The sequence below is a fragment of the Nerophis lumbriciformis genome, linkage group LG13 (assembly GCF_033978685.3).
Source record: "Nerophis lumbriciformis linkage group LG13, RoL_Nlum_v2.1, whole genome shotgun sequence".
Taxonomy (NCBI): Eukaryota; Metazoa; Chordata; class Actinopteri; order Syngnathiformes; family Syngnathidae; genus Nerophis; species Nerophis lumbriciformis.
This window is the reverse complement of record NC_084560.2, coordinates 29,532,921-29,560,741: the sequence shown is the minus strand read 5'-3', so window position 1 is coordinate 29,560,741 and position 27,821 is coordinate 29,532,921. Positions and strand designations below refer to the sequence as shown.

Sequence of the window (27,821 nt, the reverse complement as noted above, 5' to 3'; positions counted from 1 at the left end):
GAATAAAAAAATGTGTCCGGGGGCCGGGCTGTGTGTGTGTGTGTGTGTGTGTGTGTGTGTGTGTGTGTGTGTGTGTGTGTGTGTGTATACATATATACAGTCGTGGTCAGAAGTTTACATACACTTGTAAAGAACATAATGTCATGGCTGTCTTGAGTTTCCAATCATTTCTACAACTCTTATTTTTTTGTGATAGAGTGATTGGTCGCAAAATACATTCATGAAGTTTGTCCGTGTGTGCAAAAAGCTCAATTTTAGTTTCATCTGACCACAGAATTTTCTTCCAGAAGGTCTTATCTTTGTCTATGTGTCCAAAAATAAGACCTTCTGGAGGAAAGTTCTGTGGTCAGATGAAACAAAAATTTAGCTGTTTGGCCACAATACCCAGCAATATGTTTGGAGGAGAAAAGGTGAGGCCTTTAATCCCAGGAACACCAATCCCACCGTCAAGCATGGTGGTGGTAGTATTATGCTCTGGGCCTGTTTTGCTGCCAATGGAACTGGTGCTTTACAGAGAGTAAATGGGACAATGAAAAAGGAGGATTACCTCCAAATTCTTCAGAACAACCTAAAATCATCAGCTTGAAGGTTGGATCTTGGGCGCAGTTGGGTGTTCTAACAGGACAATGACCCCAAACACATGTCAAAAGTGAAAAAGGAATTGCTAAATCAGGCTAGAATGAAAGTTTTAGAATGGCCTTCCCAAAGTCTTGACTTAAACGTGTGGACCATGCTGAAGAAACAAGTCCATGTCAGAAAAACAAACACATTTAGCTGTTGTCAAGAGGAGTGGTCAAAAATTCAACCAGAGGCTTGCCAGAAGCTTGTGGATGGCTACCAAAAGCGCCTTATTGCAGTGAAACTTGCCAAGGGACATGTAACCAAATATTAACATTGCTGTATGTATACTTTTGACCCAGCAGATTTGGTCACATTTTCAGTAGACCCATAATAAATTCATAAAAGAACCAAACTTCATGAATGTTTTTTGTGACCAACAAGTATGTGCTCCAATCACTCTATCACAAAAAAATAAAAGTTGTAGAAGTTATTGGAAACTCAAGACAGCCATGACATTATGTTCTTTACAAGTGTATGTAAACTTTTGATCGCGACTGTATGTGTATATTCCTCACGCACTTGCCGCACGCTCGCCCGACACTGCGGCGCGAGCGCGATGATGTTACGTTATCAATGGGAAAATGCATATTTAGACAATATGATTTGCCTGAGCGGCTAGGAGACCCCGAGAGTAACAAGCAGTAGAAAATAGATTAGAAAGGACACGAATACGGCCCGCCAGCGATTTAAACTTTACCGCTGCCGGGTATTTTTTTCTATACTTATATTGTAATATTTTCAGAATGTGTTTGTTCTATTTTTGGCCAAAGAAAACAATCGGAAGTTGTCTTTATTTTTTAGTTTTAATGCCATGATTTTAATAGTCCGGCCTGCGTGTGCACCGATTTCCCTCCATGTGGCCCCTGAGTATATTGTAGCGTCCCGGAAGAGTTAGTGCTGCAAGGGGTTCTGGGTATTTGTTGTGTTGTGTTTATGTTGTGTTACGGTGCGGATGTTCTCCCGAAATGTGTTTGTCATTCTTGTTTGGTGTGGGTTCACAGTGTGGCGCATATTTGTAAAAGTGTTAAAGTTGTTTATATGGCCACCCTCAGTGTGAGCTGTATGGCTGTTGACCAAGTATGCCTGCATTCACTTGTGTGTGTGAAAAGCCGTAGATATTATGTGACTGGGCCGGCACGCAAAGGCAGTGCCTTTAAGGCACGCCCTCAATATTGTTCTCTGGGTGGAAATCGGGAGAAATTCGGGAGAATGGTTGCCCCGGGAGATTTTCGGGAGGGGCCCTGAAATTCGGGAGTCTCCCTGGAAAATCGGGAGGGTTGGAAAGTATGGTAATGTTTGCTGTGGTCTGGAACAGCATGGCACACAACTATCAGAAATGCAGCCAATATTACATTCAGATTATGTGTCATGAGACATGCAAATATAAATTAAATACAGAGAGGACATAAGTAAAATAAATTAAATTAACTCAAATATACCTACAAACGAGGCATAATGATGCAATATGTACATACAGCTAGCCTAAATAGTATGTTAGCATCGATTAGCTTGCTATCATGCCCTGACCAAATATGACTGATTAACACTCCAACTAGTCAATAATATCAACAAAGCTCACGCACAGAATAAAAAGTTTGGTGGACAAAATGAGGCAAAGAAGGAGTGGCATAAAACACGTCTTTCTGTGGCAGCATCGGCGAAAGGTGTACATGTAAACAAACTACGATGAGTTCAAGGAACGCTGAAAATAGTAGGACAAAACGGCGCTCGCCATATACTCTCATCAGTGAAGCATGTTTAATATGAACGGTGGGATTTCTAACAATTAGGAAGGTTTGTGTCATGTTTGTTCTCCTACAGAAACCATATTAAAACAATTTTATTTTATTTTTTTCATCTTTTTCCATTTTTACACATCATTGAAAAAGCTCCAGGGAGCCACTAGGGCGGCGCTAAAGAGCCGTTCCAGAGCCGCCGGTTGCTGACCCCCGGTCTAATCTGTGTGGGTAAAATCTGAACGCTATCAGATGAAATATCTAGGAGGAACTGGTTACACTTGGAAATGGCACAAATCTGCAGAAAGTGACTTTTTGGATTGTTTTGAGGTTAAAATTGTACATAAAAGATGCAGAGTTGCATGTTAACTGAATTTGGCACACAATTTGTATTTGTATATCGCGGTATGAGGCTAAATTCCTAAAAAATTGCTGTTTGGCCCACGGACCAGTGGCACATTTTCGCTTTGGCCCTTGAAGGCAAAACGTTTGGGCACCGCTAGTTTAGATACATTTATTAGTAAACTCTACATATTTTTTAGTATTTAACATTTCAGTCAAAATATCTAAATTGCTTTTTAAATGCAGATTTGAAAAAAAAGAGCTTTTTAAAGGCAGATTAAAAAAATAAATACATATTTGTATGTATTTATTGTATTTTATAGATTCCCCTAAGATTGTATCCTATTGGGTGGAGTTTTTTCTTGCTCTGGTGTGGGACCTGAGCCGAGGATGTCGGTGTGGCTTGTGCAGCCCTTTGAGACACTTGTGATTTAGGGCTATATAAATAAACTTAGATTGATCGATTGATTTTTCTTTTGTATTGGCTCTCATTCATTATGCACGTGTGCATAATGTTGTGACCAATCATTGTAACCAAAGAGATGGCATTACATATATATACATTTGTAATAAGTCTACACACTGTTATGGTATTTTTAAGAAATATTTGTGCACCCCATGTATTAAAACAAAACCGTTTGTGGTATATACAGTGAGCTGTATATTATTCCCTGTATGTTTGCACTGGACTATACTGTATGCTTCACCCTTGCTCCTGATGGCTGCTGGTTAGCGCCTTGCATGGCAGCTCCCGCCATCAGTGTGTGAATGTGTGTGTGAATGGGTGAATGTGGAAATACTGTCAAAGCGCTTTGAGTACCTTGAAGGTAGAAAAGCGCTATACAAGTATAACCCATTTATCATTATTATTATTATGTTGTACTAGCAGCGGAAAACAAAACAATATTAACCTTGCTCTTCCTCTCTTCCCTCAGGGTTGTGGGACATCATGTGGAAAATGTGACTGCAGTGGTGTGAAAGGAGCAAAAGTAAGAAGGACTCCCATCACAATGTTGGCTATGTCCTCTGCAATTTCATGCATACTTTAGGCTTAAGTCTTACTGCTGTTTGGCCTTTTTAGCATTTTACATGGCAATAACAACAACAGATGACAGGTGGAGTCAATTCTGGGTGTCAGTCAACATGTTCAAAAAGTCCAAACAGATTTGTTTTAATCTCCCAAAAGTGTTGCTCTATGTGAAGGACGCTACATGATGTTTCCCAGAGCTCGAAGCACAACATTTCAACACGACAGATGCAAATCAAGTGTTTAAGTGTTCTGGGGGATTAAGTTTGATCCAAACATGATACATTTTCACAGCTCACTGACAGTTTTTTTTCCTCCCTCTTGGCTGCTTTGAGAGAACAAGAAGAGCGCCATCATTGAGAAATGCTTCCCTCTTGTGGCAGTTAGTGGGAACAACACCAGAGATTTATTATTTTCTCCTTTATGCCTTTATGTGCCAAATATAAATAGATACGAAGTCTAATATCAAATATTTATTCATTCATTAAAATGTGGAGGGTGTTTTGGGGCCATAAAAAGTCAATCAAAACAATCAAATAATCAATTACATCCTCCATTTAGTGGTAAAATATAAATGTATTATTTAGTACCGTCTTTATATGTAGATAGACCTCCGAATAAAATTAATAATCATAAATGTAGCATATTTTTGAATAGTTTTTAATATTTTAATTTAGTTATTAATTTTTAGACCCATTTTTTGGTTCTCCTTTTGTTGACAATGCATACATACATTTTTTGCTTTTATTTTCTTCAGCACTACAAATAGTTTGTTGATTTTTTTGCAATGATTTTGAGACACTTTTTCTTTTACTTTTTTATTGTAAATGTATACACATACTTTTATTATTTTTCTTTGCTGCCACCATTCACTTTTCTGCAATAAAAATTGCATTTGCAGAAGTGTGACAGATAAACAATCATTTTGTTCTATTATATTTTATTTTTCTATCTAGTTTGTTTTTTTCCTTTATTTTGAAGCATGTATTCTTTTACTTTAATTTTTGTGTTATACTATTATTATTTATTATATTAATATGCTATATTGTCTTTTGTTGACAATGCATACACAAAACATACTACCGGTACTAATAATATTGTTAATAACGTCAATAATAATACTATTATTCCAGAAGTATGACAGATAAACAATCATTTTGTTCTGTTGTATTTTATTCTTCTATCTAGTTTTTTTGTTCCTTTATTTTGAGGCATGTATTATTTTACTTTTATTTTTGTGTTTGTATTATATTAATATGCTGTATTGTATTTTGTTGACAATGCACACACAAAACATAATAATAATAACGTAACCCCGAAAGGGACAAGCGGTGGAAAATGGATGGATGGATAACGTAAATAATAATAATTATTATAATTTTTATTTTTTATTAGTATACAGTGCTGCTAATAGTTTGCGGATTTTTTATTTTTTTATTTTGAGACAATAATTTTTCCTTTTTTAATTGTAAATAAATACAAACATTGTTATTATTTTTCTATGCTGGTACCATTTACTTTTCTGCAATAACAACACACTTTCCAATTATTACTTGTATTTCTGTTTTTGTAAATATGTATAAAGACCTTGTAATATTAACTTATTTGCTGATTTATCTTGTGAGATAAATACTTGTTTATTTTATTCAATTGATTTTGTTTATCAATTATTTTACTACTTAAAGTACCTTTTATTTACTACAGTTTGCTATGACAAAAGCTTTAAATATACTACATATTGATTGTCGGATTGAAATTGTTATCCTCAGGGTGAGCGTGGGCTCTCTGGTCTTCAAGGTAATATGGGATTCCCAGGATTGCAAGGACATGAGGGGCCCCCCGGACCGATGGGTCCCAAGGTCAGCATACATATGTGAACATATTCTCAATAAAATGTATCTTTTTCATTCATTTTTGCATGTGACTTTCTTCCCCAGGGAGATCCAGGTCAGTTTGGGGCTCCTGGAATAAAAGGAGTCCGGGTAAGCATCTTGGGGAAAAGACGGCATGTTTTGATTTTGTATTTTTAATCAGAATTAAAACTAGCGTGCTTGTCTTCTTGCAGGGTCCTCCTGGTCTTCCAGGGTTCCCAGGAAACCCAGGTTTACCAGTAAGTTGATATTCCCCCTGTGAATTATTGGTAATTAACATTATTATTATTATTATTACTAAACTTGCTATTCTTCTTCAATTAAGGGGATCAATGGAAACGATGGTCCACCTGGTCCTCACGGTGTTCCAGGATGCAACGGCACTAAAGTAAGCCACTTACTCTGTACTATACAGCTAATAAAAACATCCTGACAGTTAAATGTTTTGTTGTTCTTCATGTAGTAAAAGTTATGTGTTTTAGGGTGATAGAGGGAAAGACGGCATTCCTGGCTTTGATGGTCTGCAAGGACCACCTGTAAGCACTCACACTCATTACTGTACAAGACACATTACATTATTTAACAGCCATGTTGCTACATTCAGTTGCCTTTGTGGGCTATTTCCTCTCCTTTCAGGGCATCGCAGGACTTCCTGGAATGAAGGTGCAAGCTGCAATCACATGACACAGATATCAAGCAATCACATATCAACCATATGGATGAGACTTGCTTATCGTATGACTCTTGCAGGGTGATCCAGGTGGTGTGATTGGGATTATTCCCTTGAAAGGAGACAGAGGCTTTCCTGGCACACCTGGAATACCTGTAAGTTATCACTGTTCATGCAATATCACACACATTTTGATCACACGATGTCTTTCTCAAGGGATCCATTGGACCTTCTGGTCCGACTGGTCCTCCAGGACCTCGGGGATACGTAGGACCAAAAGTGAGTTATTCCGACTTGCTCTTAAATTCACCAAATATGTACACAATTCATACTGGTATTGTTGTATTTCCACAGGGTGATCCCGGCCTACCAGGACTCCCTGGAGAGAAGGTATATGGGAAAGATATGAACAACATACGACGTCAATATCAGTATTTGATGATTTTATTGATTTTAATGTTTTCTTTTTACATTTTTATTCCGCAAAGGGTGACAGACTGGCCTTTGTGAGTGAGAAAGGAGATAAGGTGAGAATTTATTTTTACGAGTATGTGATATGGGTTGATTTATTTAAGTGTTTTTGTTCATTAGATCCAAAATTGTTATCATGAAAAAAAATTGTTCAATACATTTTTATTTTTGTATTTTTTTAGTTATTTAAAAACAATTGTAAGTAATTTTTAAACAATGATAAACAAGTAAAAAGCAATATATTTTTTGTTATTATCTGTCTTTGCCAATTGGCTGGGAAATTATGTTTGGGCTATTCAAAAGCAGTCAACTGATGTGTTGTGACCCAAAAATGGACCAGTTCTGGTTGGGCCACGGACAGCAGATATATATATATATATATATATATATATATATATATATATATATATATATATATATATATATATATATATATATATATATCAACACTCTAATGGCAGGCTGAAGTGGATAGTGTATGCCCCAATTTCATCACGTTTCATGTGTCAGGTAAACCGCGACAAGTGGGGCCATATGAATCCCCTTCCTACTGTACCACTATGAGACCATTATAAACACTGTATTTTAATATATTTAAACATGTGCAATATTTATTTTGCACTGGAAACCTTTTTAAAAAACTGGATAATATTTGTGATACAAACCACTAAATTATATATATATTTATGCTGCCTAATAATGAGGATATTTTGACATCAGTACATGTAACCAAATGTTTTACCTTGTGAGAGATAATGGCCTTATGTTTTATTTTTCCTATTATCCAACAATAACCTTATAAACGTGTGTTCAGTCTATATATTGTTGTTGATATACTTATTTGCGCGAGTATTATTATTTTTTTATCTGATTGTTTTGTGTTCAGGGTGAGCCAGGCTTTCGAGGCCCCCCCGGGCCCCCCGGACCGCCGTCACTTCCAGTGGACGGTGCAACCACAGAGTACATACCAGGACCAAAGGTACTTAAATCATGCTGAGTATCTCTTTATTGCATAATTTACAAATATGTGCGTTTGTTAACGTGTTGTTTCTATCTCTAAAGGGAGCGAAGGGAGACAAGGTTAGTATTTTGTAGTCACATAAAGTGCTGTAGTAATGATAAGGATCCTTCATCAATGTGATATTGCTGTGCAGGGCTGGTGTAATATATCTCAGAATGGCGTAAAAGGTGAACCAGGCCCACCTGGACCATTAGTAAGTGCTAAATTCTAGCAAATGTAGTGAAAGAGTACCGGTATTCACATTTGATTGAAAACACGTTTGCATATGATTTCCTTTCTTAGGGTAAACCTGGCAAGGAAGGCGAGGAAGGACGGAAGGTAACAACAGATAATAGTGTTCATATAATTACATAAATTTGTCATTGATCACATTTCAGATATTGGATATTTTATCAACTACATAAGAGTATTCTTAAAATTGTGTAAAACATAATACATTTGTTTGCTTACAAAGGGAGAAAAGGGCTTCCTTGGAAATCCCGGCTACGCTGGACTACAGGTAAACGATGCATCTTTTACATTTACACATCATGTACAGTATTTAAAACCTCAGATTTGGATTATGATATATTGTGGGGATTTTTTTGTCACTAGGGTGAAAAGGGGGAAAAAGGACCTCCAGGATATGTAAGTAATCACATTCTAATTGTACATTTTCTTTACTTTGTAAACTACCGCAGTATGTCTCATTTCATCCTTAATTACACCATCAGAAGTTATTGGTATTTCATTTTTGGCTCTAATTATTGTGTGATTATGTTTTAAATATGTTATATAATGGATGTTTTTATTAAAAATGAATACCGTATACACACACACACACACACATATATATATATATATATATATATATATATATATATATATATATATACTGTATATATATATATTAGGGCTGTGAATCGTTGGGTGTCCCACGATTCGATTCAATATCGATTCTTGGGGTCACGATTTGATTCAAAATCGAATTTTTTTTTTTCAATTCAACATGATTCTCGATTCAAAAACGATTTTTTTCCCGATTCAAAACGATTCTCTATTCATTCAATACATAGGATTTCAGCAGGATCTACCCCAGTCTGTTGACATGCAAGCAGAGTAGTAGATTTTTGTAAACAGCTTTTATAATTGTAAAGGACATCCATCCATCCATTTTCTACCGCTTATTCCCTTTGGGGTCGCGGGGGGCGCTGGAGCCTATCTCAGCTACAATCGGGCGGAAGGCGGGGTACACCCTGGACAAGTCGCCACCTCATCGCAGGGCTTGTAAAGGACAATGTTTTATCAACTGATTGCAATAATGTAAATTTGTGTTAACTATTAAATGAACCAAAAATATGACTTATTTTATCTTTGTGAAAATATTGGACACAGTGTGTTGTCAAGCTTATGAGATGCGATGCAAGTGTAAGCCACTGTGACACTATTGTTCTTTTTTAAATTTTTTTATAAATGTCTAATGATAATGTCAATGAGGGATTTTTAATCACTGCTATGTTGAAATTGTAACTAATGTTGATACTGTTGTTGATAATATTCATTTTTGTTTCACTACTTTTGGTTTGTTCTGTGTCGTGTTTGTGTCTCCTCTCAATTGCTCTGTTTATTGCAGTTCTGAGTGTTGCTGGGTCGGGTTTGGTTTTGGAACTGGATTGCATTGTTATGGTATTGCTGTGTATTGTTTTGTTGGATTTATTTTTTTTTTTAAATCGATTTTTTAAAAATAAGAATCGATTCTGAATCGCACAACGTGAGAATCGCGATTCGAATTCGAATCGGTTTCTAATCGATTTTTTCCCACACCCCTAATATATATATATATATATATATATATATATATATATATATATATATATATATATATATATATATATATATATATATATATATATATATATATGTATATATATTTATTTATATATAGCCCGAATGCAGATGAGATAGGCTCCAGCACCCCCCGCGACCCCAAAAGAGACAAGCGGTAGAAAATGGATGGATATATATATATATATATATATATATACATATATATATATACATACACACATATATATATATATATATATATATATATATATATATATATATATATATATATATATATATATATATATATATATATATATACAGTATATACATGCATACATGTTAATATCTATATGTAAATATACATATGTATATGTGTGTGGGCATATATATATATATATATATATATATATATATATATATATATGTATATGTGTGTGTGCATATATATATATATATATATATATATATATATATATATATATATATATATATATATATATATATATATATATATATATATATATATATATAGACATACATATATGCATATATACATATTGCCATTTTGAATTGTTAATATATGTAATACAGAAATATCTATACATTGTATACATCAAATGTTGGAACTTTTTAATAATATTATTATTAAACATTTGGTTTCCTAATGTATTGTCATATACATCATGACCTCTTTTTACTGATTGTCTGGCAGAAATCACATAGATATAAATGATAAATGGGTTATACTTGTATAGCGCTTTTTCTACCTTCAAGGTACTCAAAGCGCTTTGACAGTATTACCACATTCACCCATTCACACACACATTCACACACTGATGGCGGGAGCTGCCATGCAAGGCGCTAACCAGCAGCCATCAGGAGCAAGGGGTGAAGTGTCTTGCCCAAGGACACAATGGACATGACTAGGATGGTAGAAGGTGGGGATTGAACCCCAGTAACCAGCAACACTCCGATTGCTGGCACGGCCACTCTACCAACTTCGCCACATACTTCTTTATGTAGGGTTGTAATCTGTACCATATTCTTGTCTTTTGACACTATTTATTATTTGATTATTTTCTTTATTATTTTTCAATATGCATTTTTAAATAAAATATACAACATAGTTTTTATAATACTGTAGTCATTTCCAATTTTGAATTATTATTATTATTATTATTATTATTATATATGTGATAAATAAATATGATCATGATCCCTCTTCACTGATTGACTGGCAGCAAAAATCATATGGTTTTACATGCAAGGTCCTATTCTGTATAATATGCTTGCATTTTGACTGTATTGATTGTGTAAACATTTTTGAAATATGTTTTGAATATGATCTTTTTGGATAAAAATATAACAGTTGTTATTCTACTATTGTTTTTTTTTTTTACACTTAAATGATTATATATATATATATATATATATATATATATATATATATATATATATATATATATATATATATATATATATATATATATATATATATATATATATATATATATTTTTTTTTTTATATACAAAAATGTTGGGACAATTTTTAATAGTATTTATCACATGGTTCTACATGTAAGGTCCTTTTCTGTACCATATTTTTCTCTTTTGACACTATTTATTGTGTGATGATTTTTTTACTAGCATATACATTTTTAATACAATTTAAAAAAATACTAGTTTTTATAATCCATTCAATCATTTTCTACACTCTAGTTTATACCATTTGAAATTATTTGTATAATGTAAAACATACATATTGGGACTCTTTGTAATACTATTTATATTATCAGTGTGACCTCTCTTCACTGATTGGCTGGCAGAAATCCCATGGGTCTACATGTGAGGTCCTACTCTAGTGTTTGGCTTTACTACCAGGGTGAATAACAACAAGTGACCACTAGGTGTCGCCATATTTAAACTGACTAAATGTGGTGAAAGTGAGCAAATAATAAATAAATACATGCCATAACAAGCATCTTTACATTGGGGTTTACAGGCAAGTGGTGCCCCTGGTCCCCATGGTCCTCGTGGTCTACCTGGGTTACAAGGAGAGAAAGGTCAATTATAATATCACACAAACACACAGTCACACAAACAACAACTCCCTTAATATCTATGTCCCCATCCTGCTGTGTTCCTAAAGGTTTTCCTGGTCCCCAAGGAGAAGCAGGCCCACCAGGTGAAGCCATCTCATGTGCTTTTATAACGACTCACAGATTCACCTGTGTAACACAAAAATTGTCTCTCGGTCTTCAGGACGTTATCTTGAAGGCCCTCGTGGAGAGACAGGCCAAAAAGGAGATATGGGTCATAAAGGAGACCAGGGTTTAGAAGGCGAGTCTCTTGTTGGACCCCCAGGGCAACCAGGACCAGACGGACCCCGAGGACTTCCAGGACCCCCCGGTATACAATGTCGTTATGTTGACTTCGCCCAAGGCCTACACAGAAGGTCTAACTTTCGCCATATTTTGTATCCAACAGTTGACCCCGATGAATGCAACATTCCAAAAGGCGCCCACGGCCCACCTGGACCTCCAGGGCTTCAAGGAGAACTGGGACAGAAAGGTTGACCCAGTGAAATAAAATTATTTTATTGACTCTTATAATATTTACAATTATATTTTGTATGCAGGGGACCAAGGAGACACTTGTGTTCAGTGTGAAGGGTTTGGCCCCGCTGGATTACCTGGACCCCATGGCCTTAAAGGGGAGCGAGGTGTGTCAATTTGGTTTATGTTGTATAAGACCAATTACAAGACAAGATATCATGACATGGCATAAACGTGGACAAACAGTACAGAGAAGGAATGTACAGATGGACATTTTGTTCAATCACCTCCGCTGAAGTAGTCTCTGTCTGTCAAAAGGTCCTCCTGGTCTAGTGGGAAGCAAAGGAGACAAGGGTCAGTCAGGATTCCCTGGAACTCCTGGAAGACCTGTAAGTAGCATAAATACAAATGTATAGGAGAAAGAGGGGTGTATATAAAAGGCTTTAGTTCATAAATGTTTTACCTGTATTTAGGGCCTCAATGGCAGTCCCGGTTTGATTGGGGAACCAGGTGCAGTTGGAGCACCCGGAGACATTTTCATTGCTTCTGGTCTGAAAGGAGACAAGGGTTTGCCCGGTTTTGCCGGTTCACCAGGACAACCAGGCCTGGATGGGAAACCTGGGAGGGATGGCCTCCCGGGTGTGCCAGGCCACAAAGGAGAACCTGTAAGAAAAACGTTCTTTGAACAGTTTTAGTGTTTTGTTTGAGTGTTCTATCTACTTGATGACTTTGCTTTTAGGGCAGAGGCGGCATCAAGGGTGATCATGGACCAATCGGAGACCCTGGTCGTGTAGGCCCTCCAGGGGAGAGGGGTCCTTCAGGTTTGCCAGGCTATGGCCGACCTGGGGTGCCTGGGGACAAGGGAAGTCACGGGTCTCCAGGTAACCCCGGATTCCCTGGAGTACCTGGTGAGCGATTAGTCTCATGAATATTTATACTCATTTGTACAAGGTTCATAAACACACATGCAAAATGTATTATTTGTGTCTAGGTGCCAAAGGTGAGCCAGGTAAAGGCGTGAGCACCCCTGGAGCGCAAGGTGTACCTGGACCACGTGGGGAGCCTGGCAGAGATGGACTTCAAGGTAAGCTCAAACCTTCTTTCCTTGGGATGTTGTCTTTTTGATTGGCGTTTGACCAAGTATTAGGGGGACTATGTCATATTTGTCATTTGTCAAGAATTTGCAGAAATAAAATATATTTGATCAGAGCTTGTTGTTGGCTGCAGGGGACAGAGGTCTCCAAGGAGACGCTGGAGTACCAGGTTTTCCTGGTCAGAAAGGTGATCAAGGTTCTCCTGGAATTGGATTTCCTGGCCCGACTGGTCCCAAAGGTAAAATATTCCACTATTTTTAAATTTTTCCGTAACTAGTCATACAGTACCGAAGACATACACCGGATACCTTCAGATCCATGAAAATGTTCAAATGTAGCTCTATATTTCCAGGAATCAGTGGAATTCCAGGTGCTCCCGGATTGTCCGGAGAGCCAGGAAGACCCGGACAGGATGGTATTTTTGGACAGCCTGGTCCACATGGACAAAAAGTGCGTATTAATTCATGATCTTCGAACAAATTACTGATTAGGTCACATATGATATTCTGTACACAAATGAGCCTAAATCCTGTACCATTACCTCACAGGGTGAACCAGGAATGGGGCTCCCAGGACTAAAAGGTTCACAGGGTACGCCTGGAATTATTGGCTTCCCAGGAGAGAAAGGTGGCGTGGGACTGCCAGGTATTCCTGGGAGAGAAGGCCAGACAGGACCACCAGGACCTCAAGGAATCAAAGGTATCACTGGATGGTTCCAATGGTATGAATACTCTGGTCATGCTATCTAGTTGAAGGACCCAGACATTGTTTTATTTGGGTTTTAGGTAGCATGGGCCCTGTTGGACCTGTTGGAGTGGTAGGGTTACCAGGAGCTCCAGGAAACGGCTTGCCAGGTGCCCCTGGGCCACAAGGACTGCCTGGAGAGCCTGGTCCATTTGGTATGTAAATTATTTTGGGTATTTTATTTTACACATTTGGATGCAATAAGATTTTTTATTTTGCCCTATGATAGAGTTCTGGTAAACTAAATACTGGATTTTTTTGTAGGTAGGGAAGGTGAAAAAGGAGAGAAGGGCTATCAAGGTCCTCCTGGCCTCGACATGCCAGGGCCTCAAGGAGAAAAAGGAGTCTCTGGGTTCCCGGGAGTCCCTGGTATTAAAGGACTGTCAGGAATACCAGGCTTTCCAGGAAGGGATGGACAGATAGGACAGCAAGGTGAGAAACACATTCTAACAAATAGATTGCTCTTTGTGAGTTACAGTAATTTCCCTTACCTGCGTTTTTTGGCCAGGTTCCAAAGGTGAAATGGGAGTCATTGGGACCCCAGGATTGCCAGGATTTCAGGGATCACCAGGTTTACCTGGAGGTCAAGGCTTGACAGGTGACGAATCATTAAAAGTTTATTTGAATGTGTTTCAGTCTAAGTCGAAGGGGTTTTTTTTTTTTTTTTTGGAAAATGCTCTGAGAAGTGGAAAGAGTAGTAGTGAGGACATGCTGTGATTTGCTCGGTATGAAGAACGCCTTCGACGGGTGATCGTGTGTTCTGCTAGTGTTTGAAGCACTTGGATTCTGCCAATCTCTTTGGTTTAGGATGCTTCTGTGAAAAATGGTGTCAGAAGTGGGATGGGGAGCCTTCAGAAATCGGGTTTAGGGTGATACTCCTTGAAGTGCTGGTAAATAATATTTATCAACAAAACAGAATATTGTCTTTTCTAACATCTTTCTCAGGTGATCCCGGTGTTCCTGGTTTACGAGGACAAATTGGACAAATTGGAGCAAAAGGAGAGAGGGGAGAGCAAGGTCCTCAAGGACCTCCAGGGAACATGAGTAAAGTGGACATGGTGAAAATGAGGGGGGATAAGGGAGACATTGGCGACCCAGGTGGGAACGCCTTCGGAAAAACATGAAACATGGAAATTCACTCAAGTCTCACACATAAGATTGTTGTCTCGCTTATTAGGAAACGCTGGAGTGACAGGACAGAAAGGTTATCGTGGACTACCTGGAGACCCTGGAATGCCAGGCAAAAATGGAGAACCTGGTTTACCGGGACAGCCAGGTGACTACTTAAATCCATACATGTTTGTTTTGGTGGTGGGATTACAATACATTAATAAACTAAATGTTTTACCGTGGAACCTCTGGTTAAAGGTTGTCTTTGGTCAATGTGTCTCAGGTGATAAAGGAGACAGTGGGATTTCTGGAGAATCAGGCAGTATGGGTCCACCAGGTCAGAAGGGTTCTGCGGGAGAAATGGGAATACCGGGTAAGCAAACTGCAAATCTGAGTAGACCTGTAACATATTTTATTGGAATTTGATTTCTGGAGAACTTAGTTCGGACAAGAACTGTTTTTTCATATATGTTTTTTGTTGTGTGTGAGCTCAGGTTCAACTGGTCTAAAAGGTGTTAAAGGAGATATAGGTACACCGGGACATCCTGGTTTCAGAGGCACGGATGGAGAGAAAGGAGAACTGGGATCACCTGGTGAGCCAGGTATTGGTCTCCCAGGATTTCCAGGAGAAAGGGTAATCTACTGTCTTCAATTACAGTTTTATTTATTGTATAATATCTGAAAGTTATGCAAATTATTTGGTCTTTATTTAACAATGTGGTTCCTGTCTGAGACCCAAACTACCGTGACATGTTGTTACTGTACTTATTAGCTCTTAATGTCACTGTATTGGTTTCCTCTCTTAGGGTACACCAGGCCAACCGGGATTCCCAGGACTACAAGGGGACAGGGGTCAGAAGGGTCAAATAGGAACACCTGGCATGCCAGGACCTGAAGGAACTAAAGGAGATAAAGGATTCTTTGGCACTCCAGGTCAGATTTCACTTTGTGTTGTCGCTCCAAAATCCAGGACTATTTCATCTGTGGTGATTCCTAATTTCATTGACAATCTGTGCATGTAATCTATGTAGGCCAGCCTGGTATACCTGGTGTGAAAGGTGTTCCAGGGCTACCAGGATCTCCGGGGGAGCCTGGTTTTGATGGTCGGCCCGGTAAGTAACGTGTTATTGTTGGAATGCCCTCACAAGCATATTTTGCTATCGTTTAACTGAAGTACTGAACGTCCCCCCTACCAGGTGAGGGTGGTTTGCAGGGGGCACCTGGTCCTGCTGGAGAGAAAGGAGAAGCCGGTGTAGATGGTATACCTGGGTCGTCAGGGGAGAGAGGAGATCCAGGTTTGTACGGCACAAGAATGATCTGTGTTTGCCTTTTCTTAAATGAAATCACACAACCAGTCCGACTGAACAAATCCGACAACCAGAAATATCAACTGGAAGAATTCTCATTCAAAACCACTGAGAATATATATTAACTATAATTCTACACTGCAGGTTTACCTGGCCTAAGTATTCCGGGGGCCCCCGGAGAGATTGGTAGCAAAGGTACAATTCATCTTAATATGTTTAGATATACCGGACAATAAAATAGGTTTGACTGTAAGGATGTCTCTCGTGTGTCCTGATGTTCAGGTGACAGTGGTGATCCTGGCATTCCCGGCGCCCCAGGTTATCCTGGTGTCCCTGGTATCAAAGGTGACAAGGGACTTCCAGGCCTACAAGGACGGCAGGGTGAGCCAGGAGAATCCGGATTCCCAGGAATCTCTCTAGAGGGTCCCAAAGGAGATCGGGGCGATGCAGGACAACCTGGAGAACCAGGTATTCATTTAATGTACACAATTTACGAGGAACATTTCTTGTCAACTAGAAGATAGCAGTCTGTATATCTTCACTTTTTTAAAAAGGAAACGTTGGAGCTCCAGGAGCTTCTGGTGTGCCGGGACGAGACGGGCAGGTGGGAGACAAAGGAGACCAGGGTCCGCCAGGTTTCCAGGGAGAGTCAGGACAAAAGGGTGACCCCGGAGGTCCAGGATTCCCTGTATGTAACTAGACACAGTAGATGTGCAGTAAATGCTGGATTGAGGAACAATGTTGAGTTGTAGAAAAGCTACAGATTGTCATACTCAGCTGTGTGTGCTTTGTGTGCAGGGACAACCTGGTGTTCCTGGGGTTTATGGTCCCAAAGGTGAGCGGGGATTTCAGGGTGTTCCCGGCTTCCCAGGTGAGTGAAAAACTATCTTGGTCTTATCTATGAAAGAAACCATGCGCTAAAGAAAGTGTTCCGTTGGTGTTGTGTTATTGTGACTATGTAGGTCCAAAGGGTACTTCCGGGGACCTGGGATTTAAGGGAGAACTTGGAGACAGAGGATTTCCAGGGGAAAAGGGTACGAGAAACAAACATAAAATGAGGGACATCCACCATTCATTTCAGAGTCATGCCTACAGTATAGCTGTACAGTAGTATCAATTAAAGTAATTGCAAAATGTCCTCTACTGTATTTCAGGTAACCTTGGTTCCCCTGGTCCACCTGGCCCACATACCTTTATCAAAGGAGACATTGGTCAACAGGGTATTGCAGGCTTAACAGGACCACAGGGCCCATCTGGGTTCCCAGGACAGAAAGGACTACAGGGTGATGATCCAGAGTAATCCTTTTGAAGGTCTGCACCTACATTAATAACCTGTTTGTTGTTCATTTTCCCAGGTGTGACTGGCCAAAAGGGGCCAAAAGGAGAAGATGGCCTCCCTGGATATCATGGTCAACCAGGATCCAAAGGAGAACCTGGTCTCCAAGGGCCTGAAGGTTAGAAGACCATACAAGCAGTGTGTAATCATGTCCCCAAAATTATTAATAAATCATTCCTTTAGGACCAAGAGGGTATCCCGGCCCTTCAGGACCTGATGGCGTTCCCGGACAACTGGGACCACCTGGCCCCTCCTCAATGGATCACGGGTTCTTGGTGACTCGTCACAGCCAAAATGTGGATGTTCCAGCTTGTCCCGAAGGCACCTCGCCCATTTATGACGGCTACTCTTTGCTGTACGTGCAAGGCAACGAACGCTCCCATGGGCAGGATCTTGGTGAGAACCGTAGATAGGTCAAGAAAATGTGAAGAAAGTGCTTTTCTGAGGAGGATTTTTTTTTATATCCCTTGTTTTTTTTTAGGTACGGCAGGTAGCTGTCTAAGGAAGTTCAGTCCGATGCCCTTCTTGTTCTGTAACATCAACAACGTGTGCAACTTCGCCTCCCGTAACGACTACTCGTACTGGCTCACCTCGCCCGAGCCCATGCCCATGAGCATGGCGCCCATCACCGGGGAAAGCATCAAACCCTTCATCAGCAGGTGGGCCACGCCTCTCTGCCCTCTTGTTCTTCAGTGCTAGCATCACATTTATTTGTTTACAGATGCGCGGTGTGCGAAGCCCCGGCCATGGTGATAGCGGTCCACAGTCAGACCATTATGATCCCACCGTGTCCTTACGGCTGGGACTCCCTGTGGATCGGATACTCCTTCGTCATGGTAAGACGAACAAGTTCAGGTGGTTATTTTCAGTATGTTGTTGTCACGACTTTGGATAGTAGATGGCAATCAGGCAAAGTTATTTGGGTATTTCCACAATGATGGACACAACCGCACAAATATGGTGGCCTTGAAGGTTCAAAAAGCTCAAAACATGACTACTGCTTCCAGAATGCTAACACTCGGTGCTAACAATCTTCTGTTGTGCTTGTGCAGCATACCAGTGCTGGTGCTGAGGGGTCGGGCCAGGCTCTGGCCTCTCCCGGTTCCTGCTTGGAGGAGTTTCGAAGTGCGCCGTTCATCGAGTGTCACGGTCGCGGAACCTGCAACTACTACGCTAACTCCTATAGCTTCTGGCTCGCGACCATTGAAGACAGCGAGATGTTTAGGTAAGCGGGGGCGATATTGTTACAATATTTGGTCAGCTTTAATGATAGTATGACCAAATTTTAGCAACGACAACAACATCATATTTTGGGAATTATACAACAGTATCATAATTTTTTTTATTATATATTTTATCAAGCATTATAGCAGCATCATAACATTTTGGCAACACCATTAATATCACAATATTTTGTCGATGGTAACAACAGTATCATGATATTTTAACAAGTATAACCACAGATGTATAATATTTTAATATCTAATATAATAATATTTTCTCAATGATAGTATAACGGCTCTGTACTAATGTTGTCCCGATACCAATATGTTGGTACCGGTACCAAAATTATTTCGATACTTTTCGGTACTTTTCTAAATAAAGGGGACCACAAAAAATTGCATTATTGGCTGTATTTTAACAACAAATCTTCGGGTACATTAAACATATGTTTCTCATTGCAATTTAGTCCTTAAATAAAATAGTGAACACACAAGATAACTTGTCTTTTAGTAGTAAGTAAACACTCCTAATTAGTCTGCTGACGTACGCAGTAACATATTGTCATTTATCATTCTATTATTTTGTCAACATTATTAAGGACAAGCGGTAGAAAATGTATTATTAATCTACTTGTTCATTTACTGTTAATATCTGCTTACTTTCTCTTTTAACATGTTCTGTCTACACTTTTGTTAAAATGTAATAATCATTTATTCTTCTGTTGTTTGAAACCTCACATTAGTTTTGGATGATACCACAACTTTGGGTATCAATCCGATACCAAGTAGTTACAGGATCATACATTGGTCATATTCAAAGTCCTCATGTGTCCAGGGACATATTTCCTGAGTTTATAAACATAATATGAATTTTTTAAAAACGAAAGATGTTGTGATGCCAAAAAATATCGACGTAATCACAGTAGTATCGACGAGATACGTGCCTGTACTTGATATCTTTCCAGTAGATGTTAGGTGTAGATCCACCAATGGCGTTTGTTTACATTTTGATGCAGGTGAGCTACGGTGTGTAGTGAAGCATGTTTAGCTATTCCTCGTCCTGCAGGGATGATGCTTGTAAGAAACGTACTTTATTTGTCGCCATGGAGACCAGGATTAGTGATTTAGAAGTAGCTAAAACACTGCAGACTGCGAACGGACTTTAGCCATGTCTTAAAGCATCTCTTCCTGATGGCGTTTCAGTGTTATAACTTCACCTTTATCGTTGGTTTTTAAGCCAAAATGCGTCCGTTCTCCCTTTTCTGTCTACACACTGTGTCTGCTTGTAAGTACTCTGTGATTGTGTGCTGCCGAACATGCTCGTCTGCTCGTAAACCAGCAATGTCACAATGTGACGACGACGCGGTGGAGTCGTGGACCGGTACTTTTCAGAGGCAATATAGTACCGAAAATTATTCATTAGTATCGTGATACTATACTAATACCGGTATACCGTACAACCCTACTCTGTACGTCACTTCAGATGAAAAAAAAGTACTGGAATTTTTCAAAGGCAGTATATTATTGTTTTGAAGTCATTAGTACCGCGCTACTTTATTACTAACTGGTACACCGTCCAACCCTACACTGCACTAGATGTAGTCCGCGTACCACGTACTGCAGTTTTAGAATCAATGTTCTCAGCGATTGACCAACAATACGTTTTCATAGCAGCATTGATATTTTTTCCTATATATGAAAATAACTCGACGTCTCTCCTTCTCCTCTCCAGGAAACCCGTGCCGACGACGCTAAAAGCGGGAAACCTGCGGACGCACATAAGCCGCTGCCAGGTGTGCATGAAGAGGACATAATCCAAACACCTGCGCCCGTCCCCCACCTCTAAGCAATCGCCGTTGCCATACCTACTTCCTCTTGTCGGAGGACGGTGCTATTCCCCCGCATGTGTGAGAGCGATGACGGACTTTGAACTTTTAAAAAACGAGAAACGTCGGAAAAAAAAAAAAATCCCCCGCTCCACCTGGAACACTTCTACTAACAAAGATGGCGCTCCATGGTTTACCGCTGCACTGAGTACATGCCCCGCCCCCACCCCATGAACTGGTAAACTAGGTGCTATTGGATCATATAATCTGCTTTATTCCATTGAAAGCTATGTGTTTATGGCATAAATCACTCTTTTGTTGACACACACTGATATTAAGGATGGGACTGACCACTGACTTCATCACTTCTAACAAGCTTCCTCTTGTAAATATACTGCATTCCTAGTTCTACATACTCTCCTCAGGTTGTTATTGAGCGTGTGTGTGTGTGTGTGCGTTATTAAATACGTTTTATTTATAAGACACTATGTTGCACTCAATGCATCCATTAGGCGCCTTATTATTATGCAAAATAGCACTGTGGGAGTAAAAAATGGCCGCTGTGAGTGAACGTGTGTTTACCTTTAACCCAAAGTTTGGCAATTTGTGTTAGACTATAAAGTTTAACAGTCATATTTCACACGAGAAAAATGTATTATGTATATTTCAGACATGCAGTATGTTGTGTGTAACCTCCTGAGAACCAGCGTCCTCTGCAGTGGAACAAAAACTTGCAATAGGCATCTTACTTTTCGTTAGTAATCCGTTCAAAAAGGTCACGGGAACCGAATACTTTTTGTAACTCAACTGACGCCCTAAAAATATGAACACGAAACGCATTTCAGAGAAGACGGTTATAATATTACATGCAGAAAACAATGTGAAATAAATATAAATGTCGAAAAAAATTGCCATGACATTTAACATCACTTAGCACTTTGCTACGAGCTCTTTCTTGAATTTAAGGGTGTTTGTCACCTTCTTAATCAAAGTGCTGGCACTCGCAACTTTCTTTGGCCCCATGGTGGCTCATATTAAAGAGCAATGCATGCAATTCTTTATTGGGCAACATTTTGGCATGCATTTTATTTGACAACCGAGTCATACAAAACGTGAGGCGTATGAAAATAATAAACAATAAATAATTGTTTTATTTTGAAAAAACCCTAAGTAGAGCCGACACCTGTACCCAAGTTTGACATCCAGTGTCTTTGAATGAATACTTCTGTTGCAACAATAATTCTTGCCAGTACATTTAGCGTTGAAAGCTTATTTGTTTGTATTTTAAATCATTTGCCAAGCAAACACGATATTTTGTCTTGTGTCTAAAACCATTACAGCCAATAAATGCCATTTATAATTTACTACTAAAACGTAAAAATGTAATATGACAACATTAACATTTTTTTAACATTAAAAACAGCTACCATCTAAAAAAATAAATAAAAGCTTCACAAGTCAACACCCTCCATGGGGTTGTTAAAAAATATTACTTCACATCCAAATCTCGATTTTAATTAATTCTGATTCTGAATAGATTCATTATTTTCAATATAAAAAAATATTAATAATACTATTTTTAAAGAAATTTAAAAAATAAAATGTTTGGGCCATCTTTGCGCAAATGTATGTCATAAGTCAAGATGAGATTTTGTAACTTGTTATGAGTAAGTTTTATCATTATTTTTATACCACATATTTCATTTATACATACAGTATATATCCAATATATTTGTATACAAACAAATAAGATTAAAAAAAAACAACTACACACCACAAGATGAGGCCTGTGTACCCCCAGTGTTACTAATTTTACCGTTGTGATGATGCTTCTTTGGCTTTGCTTTCTATCTTAAACAATGTCAAATCTGCCAAGAGCCTCAGCAGCATGGTCACACACCGCCGTGGGACGGCACCGCACTCCTCAACCAGGAGTTGTCGAGAGTCAGCCACGTCTACGTGTTGGTCACTCCAGTCCAAGCATTACCACAAAAGATGATCCCACAGTTTGGGCGAACAGACTGACAAATTACGGATCTAATCTTGGATAAACAACACGGTGGGGTTGAGCGTTATCAACTTGGTGGATAGAGTTTGGTCCCAGACTGAGATGGTTGAAGAATCTCATCTGGGTATCTCTGAGTTGAGACTGCTCTCCGTAATAACAAGCCGCCCCACAGTCTGGTGGAAGAGCGACAGACAAGCCGTCCCACAGCTTAGTGTGTACAGCAGAATGAGATGTTTTTGGCGAGAAGCATTGAAAACACACATTTCAATACTTGTAATCTGCTCAAGTTTCATTTTCATTCAAGTTTTATTCATTCAGACATTTTTAAACATTTTGCCAGATAAAGAGAAGACATGTTTTCAATATACATATAGTCTGAAATGGAAGTTAAAGCTTATTACACCTATCCCAGTGTATTTACAAAACAGAAACAGAAAGAAAAAAAAACTACCAATGTCTTATGCATGTAGTTGTAATTTGTTTTTGTTTTCCATTAATCACAAAATAAATAAAAAATTATGAAAAAGTCCCAACATGTTAATTTTACATCCTTTCCATCCATTCTCAACATATTTTTTTTAATAATTGATTTCTTCAAAAGTTTTACAGTCTTTTAAGTCTTAGTCCACACATTAATCCCAACAAAAGGCACACTATAAACTGTAAACCACTTTATTCACAATGCGGATCACTCCTTTTTGAATGATACTAATTGGATGAAGATTGGTTTTATACGTGTTTCCCCACACTTCGGGCCATAGGTCTTGTAAGGCAGAACCAGGGAACAGTATAATATATATTTATATAGTTGAGGTTCCGGTGGTTTATCTATTATACAGTGCTCAATACCGGGGTAGAGCGGAATATAGGTTAGGTCAGGAAAAAACACAGAGGCTATTTCATCCCTACAAGCCTGTTTCGCAGGTTTCCCTGCTCAAAAATCCCCTGAAGAGCAGAGAAACCTCTGAAACAGGCTTGTAGGGATGAAATAGCCTCTGTGTTTTTTCCTGACCTAACATATAATATATTTATTTATATATATAGATATATATTTTTTAATTTAACAGTTGTTTGACTTTAGGTATTATTGCAAGAGATTTGCATAGCTTTGCCTTGATGTAGTTTATGTGGGGCTTAAAAAACTGAGCTTATTTTGTAAAAGTACTCCAAGAAATGTTATTTCATTCACTTTTTCTATCTCAGTATCATGTTTTTTTTACATTTTCTACATACATCAATGGCACGATTTCCAAACACTATACATTTATTTTTGTTTATATTGAGAGTTAACATATTTATATTAAACCACTTCTATTATGTTTCTACTGTATCTATTAATGTTTCTAGGTTGTTACCACATTGAGGTATTTTAGTGTCGGCAGCGAATAAAATCAAATTGAATATTTTTGAAACTAAACAAAGATCGTTAATTTTACATAAGGAACAAAAAAGGACCCAGCACTGACCCCTGTGGAAGCCCACTGGTCACTGTCAGTAGCTGGGTATCAGTGCCATTGATGTGGACGTACTGGGATCTGTTCTTCAGATAAGACTGGAGCCAAAAAAAGGCCATCCTCTAATCCCATATTTGTACATTTTTTGTAATAGCAAATCATGATTTACTGTATCAAAAGCTTTGGTGAGATCCAGGAACACACCAACAGCATATTGTTTGTCTGTGCCGGCATTTGATATGTTTTCTATACAAGGCCCACTAATGCAAAGGTAGTGGTCCTGTTGGGTCTAAAACCATACTGCTGTTCACAATATTTTTATTTTCTAAATAATTGAGTAGTCTTTAATGGCATATCTTCTCCAATATCTCGGAAAACTGTGACATAATGAAAATGGGTCTATAATTAGTGAATTCCTGTTCATCACCAGCCTTTTGCAGTCTTCATTCCTTCTGGAAAAGCCCCCGATTGAAAATAAATATTAAAAATGTAACTGATTGGTTTGACAACATATTGAATCATTTATTTTAATACTGACATGTCTAGTTCATTCCAATCAACTGACAGTTTGATCAACAAAGCGTGCTGTATTAAATATGAATTATGCATATGGCTTACTCGTAATCCAAGCATATATGCGACCCGAGAGAGACAAGTGGCAGAAAATGATGGAATGACATACATATATATATATATATATATATATATATATATATATATATATATATATATATATATATATATATATATATATATATGTATATATATACATATATATATATATATATATATATATATATATATATATATATATATATATATATATATATATATATATATATATATATATATATATATATATGTCATATATACATATGTATCATATATATATATATATATATATATATATACGCGACCCAAGAGGGACAAGTGGCAGAAAATGTTGGATGGACACACCATTACTTCCCTGCTTGGCACTCAGCATCAAGGGTTTCAATTGGGGGTTAAATCACCAAAATGATTCCCGAGCGCAGCCACCACTGCTGCTCACTGCTCCCCTCACCTTCCAGGGGGTGGAACAATGGGATGGGTCAAATGCAGAGGGTAATTTCACCACACCTAGTGTGTGTATGACTATCAGTGGTACTTTAACTTTAACTTCGAAAAAAATAATTTATATATATATATATATATATATATATATATATATATATATATATATATATATATATATATATATATATATATATATATATATATGTATATATATATATATATATACATATATATATATATATATATATATCACTATGTTTACTTACACTTAACATGTCATTTTTACAATGTTTCTCTTTAACGGTATTGTGAACTACGTTTTGCCGTTGTTCTCACCTGCAAAGTGAACACGATGAACAAAATGAAGGGCCTTTATTTATATAAGCAGTCTACTCATTTTTACTTTGGTTTTGTTGAACCTAAAGGCTCCAGCACCCACCGCCACCCACCCCGTAAGGGACAAGCGGTAGGAAATGGATGGATGGATTTTTTTTTTTCTGCTTGAAATGACAAATTGGCTTAAAAAAAATAAAAAAACCCTCTTTGAATATATGTCTAAAATTGTACATTACTTTGTCAATACAGGCAGATTGGCTTGTGCAGCCCTTTGAGACACTCGTGATTTAGGGCAAGTAAACTTTGATTGATTGATTGATAAAAAATCTTCAGAATGTACAATACGATGTATCTTATAAATAATTAAATTATAAAAAACTTTTAAAATCAACTTAAAATGTGTTTAATAAAATGAGTCATATTAAAGATCATGTTTTAAAAACGTTACAAAAAAGGTGTACATTCAACTTCTTAGTGTATTGCCACTTTTTTCAGCTTCAAAAACACCAATTTACATACTATAAATGAACTTTAAATACATAATATTAAAGGGGCTCTTTGCAACATTTACAGATGTCTTGAGGGCGCTAACTTTCCAGTGTTATATCCCACCATATCCGTAGACACCGACTTAAAAAAGTTGAAAAACGTATTCGGGTGTTACCATTTAGTGGTCAATTGTACGGAATATGTACTGAACTGTGCAATCTACTAATAAAAGTCTCAATCAATCAATCAAAACCCCTTTCCGGCTTCTCCTACGTAATGACGTCACTACGTACGTACGTAACACATGCACGTGCATTAGCTTTGGGTGTTAGCTGACATATTTGGATAGTTAGCATTAGCTACCATTGAATGTATATTATATCATAACAACAACATGACTGCAAATTGTGCCTTGCTTCTCTTGGACTTGGACGTGTTGACGAGACATGGTGAGGCGTGACTGGCGTTAACACCAATTATATTACTCGGACAGTAAAAAAAAATAATTACATAAACTTGGTAATTGTGAAAATTGTTGACAGCTCTGGGACCGACATGTCCTGTTAAACCACTAACTCTAACATAAGCTAGCTAATGTTGTTCTTGTTATATTTTTTGCTTTGAAAAAATGTCCCTTTAGGTTCCTAACGTAACCTGTTTTTATGGACTTGCCTCTTTGTGATGTTAAGTTCCTGTTATAAACTGTCATACAGTATATGCCTTGAGCTCTTATTTTGAAGGCGCTAAGAGCGGAAGTGGGGTGACGTGTGTGGTGGAGTTGTGCGAAATAAAGTGGTCCTCGTGTAAAGTTTTACACGAAGACCACTTTATTTCGTTCGCTTCCACAACTCAACTCAACACATACGTCACCCCACTTCCGCTTTTAGCGCCTTCAAAATAAAAGCTCAAGGCTTGATTGATTGAGACTTTTATTAGTAGATTGCACAGTACAGTACATATTCCGTACAATTGACCACTAAATGGTAACATTTAACCCCGACTTAAACAAGTTGAAAAACGTATTCGGGTGTTACCATTTAGTGGTCAATTGTACGGAATATGTACTGTACTGTGCAATCTACTAATACAAGTTTCAATCAATCAATACTGTATGACAGCTTATAACAGGAACTTAACATTACAAAGTAGGGATGTTCAATAATGGCTTTTTGCCGATATCCGATATTCCGATATTGTCCAACTCTTTAATTACCGATACCGATATCAACCGATATATACAGTCGTGGAATTAACACATTATTATGCCTAATTTGGACAACCAGGTATGGTGAAGATAAGGTACTTTTAAAAATAAATAAATAAATAAAATAAGATAAATAAATTAAAAAAAATTCTTGAATAAAAAAAAGAAAGTAAAACAATATAAAAACAGTTACATAGAAACTAGTAATTAATGACAATTAGTAAAATTAGCTGTTAAAGGTTAGTACTATTAGTGGACCAGCAGCACGCACAATCATGTGCGCTTACGGACTGTATGCCTTGCAGACTGTTTTGATATATATTGATATATAATGTAGGACATACTTGCCAACCTTCCCGGATTTTCCGGGAGACTCCCGAAATTCAGCGCCTGTCCCGAAAACCTCCCGGGACAAATTTTCTCCCGAAAATCTCCCGAAATTCAGGCGGACTCAGGTCCATGAGGACCTGAGTCCGCTAACCCACAAAATAAAAAGCATACCTGCCCAATC

At 37.9% G+C, this 27,821-nt stretch overlaps 1 protein-coding gene across 1 annotated transcript in view; it reads left to right on the top strand.

Annotated features, from left to right (window-relative positions):
• The window catches only part of col4a1 (collagen, type IV, alpha 1), a 57,684-nt gene extending 36,436 nt beyond the window's left edge, over positions 1–21,248 (top strand). The window contains exons 2-52 of the mRNA XM_061971129.1: positions 3,635–3,688; positions 5,496–5,585; positions 5,664–5,708; positions 5,792–5,836; positions 5,923–5,985; positions 6,080–6,133; positions 6,234–6,260; positions 6,348–6,422; positions 6,484–6,546; positions 6,622–6,657; positions 6,756–6,794; positions 7,625–7,717; positions 7,801–7,818; positions 7,893–7,952; positions 8,042–8,077; positions 8,214–8,258; positions 8,354–8,386; positions 11,571–11,631; positions 11,718–11,753; positions 11,831–11,977; positions 12,056–12,139; positions 12,207–12,290; positions 12,442–12,512; positions 12,597–12,788; positions 12,863–13,031; positions 13,115–13,207; positions 13,351–13,455; positions 13,570–13,667; positions 13,766–13,916; positions 14,003–14,116; positions 14,226–14,393; positions 14,470–14,559; positions 14,907–15,059; positions 15,139–15,237; positions 15,355–15,444; positions 15,566–15,705; positions 15,878–16,004; positions 16,103–16,183; positions 16,268–16,366; positions 16,523–16,573; positions 16,661–16,846; positions 16,933–17,066; positions 17,177–17,249; positions 17,341–17,412; positions 17,533–17,661; positions 17,734–17,832; positions 17,898–18,110; positions 18,196–18,373; positions 18,436–18,550; positions 18,767–18,939; positions 20,670–21,248. Of these exons, the coding sequence (XP_061827113.1) occupies positions 3,635–3,688; positions 5,496–5,585; positions 5,664–5,708; positions 5,792–5,836; positions 5,923–5,985; positions 6,080–6,133; positions 6,234–6,260; positions 6,348–6,422; positions 6,484–6,546; positions 6,622–6,657; positions 6,756–6,794; positions 7,625–7,717; positions 7,801–7,818; positions 7,893–7,952; positions 8,042–8,077; positions 8,214–8,258; positions 8,354–8,386; positions 11,571–11,631; positions 11,718–11,753; positions 11,831–11,977; positions 12,056–12,139; positions 12,207–12,290; positions 12,442–12,512; positions 12,597–12,788; positions 12,863–13,031; positions 13,115–13,207; positions 13,351–13,455; positions 13,570–13,667; positions 13,766–13,916; positions 14,003–14,116; positions 14,226–14,393; positions 14,470–14,559; positions 14,907–15,059; positions 15,139–15,237; positions 15,355–15,444; positions 15,566–15,705; positions 15,878–16,004; positions 16,103–16,183; positions 16,268–16,366; positions 16,523–16,573; positions 16,661–16,846; positions 16,933–17,066; positions 17,177–17,249; positions 17,341–17,412; positions 17,533–17,661; positions 17,734–17,832; positions 17,898–18,110; positions 18,196–18,373; positions 18,436–18,550; positions 18,767–18,939; positions 20,670–20,751 (4,833 nt within the window). The 3' untranslated portion in view covers positions 20,752–21,248. The remainder of the gene's footprint in view (positions 1–3,634; positions 3,689–5,495; positions 5,586–5,663; positions 5,709–5,791; positions 5,837–5,922; positions 5,986–6,079; positions 6,134–6,233; positions 6,261–6,347; positions 6,423–6,483; positions 6,547–6,621; positions 6,658–6,755; positions 6,795–7,624; positions 7,718–7,800; positions 7,819–7,892; positions 7,953–8,041; positions 8,078–8,213; positions 8,259–8,353; positions 8,387–11,570; positions 11,632–11,717; positions 11,754–11,830; positions 11,978–12,055; positions 12,140–12,206; positions 12,291–12,441; positions 12,513–12,596; positions 12,789–12,862; positions 13,032–13,114; positions 13,208–13,350; positions 13,456–13,569; positions 13,668–13,765; positions 13,917–14,002; positions 14,117–14,225; positions 14,394–14,469; positions 14,560–14,906; positions 15,060–15,138; positions 15,238–15,354; positions 15,445–15,565; positions 15,706–15,877; positions 16,005–16,102; positions 16,184–16,267; positions 16,367–16,522; positions 16,574–16,660; positions 16,847–16,932; positions 17,067–17,176; positions 17,250–17,340; positions 17,413–17,532; positions 17,662–17,733; positions 17,833–17,897; positions 18,111–18,195; positions 18,374–18,435; positions 18,551–18,766; positions 18,940–20,669) is intronic.
• The last annotated feature ends 6,573 nt before the right edge of the window (positions 21,249–27,821 follow it).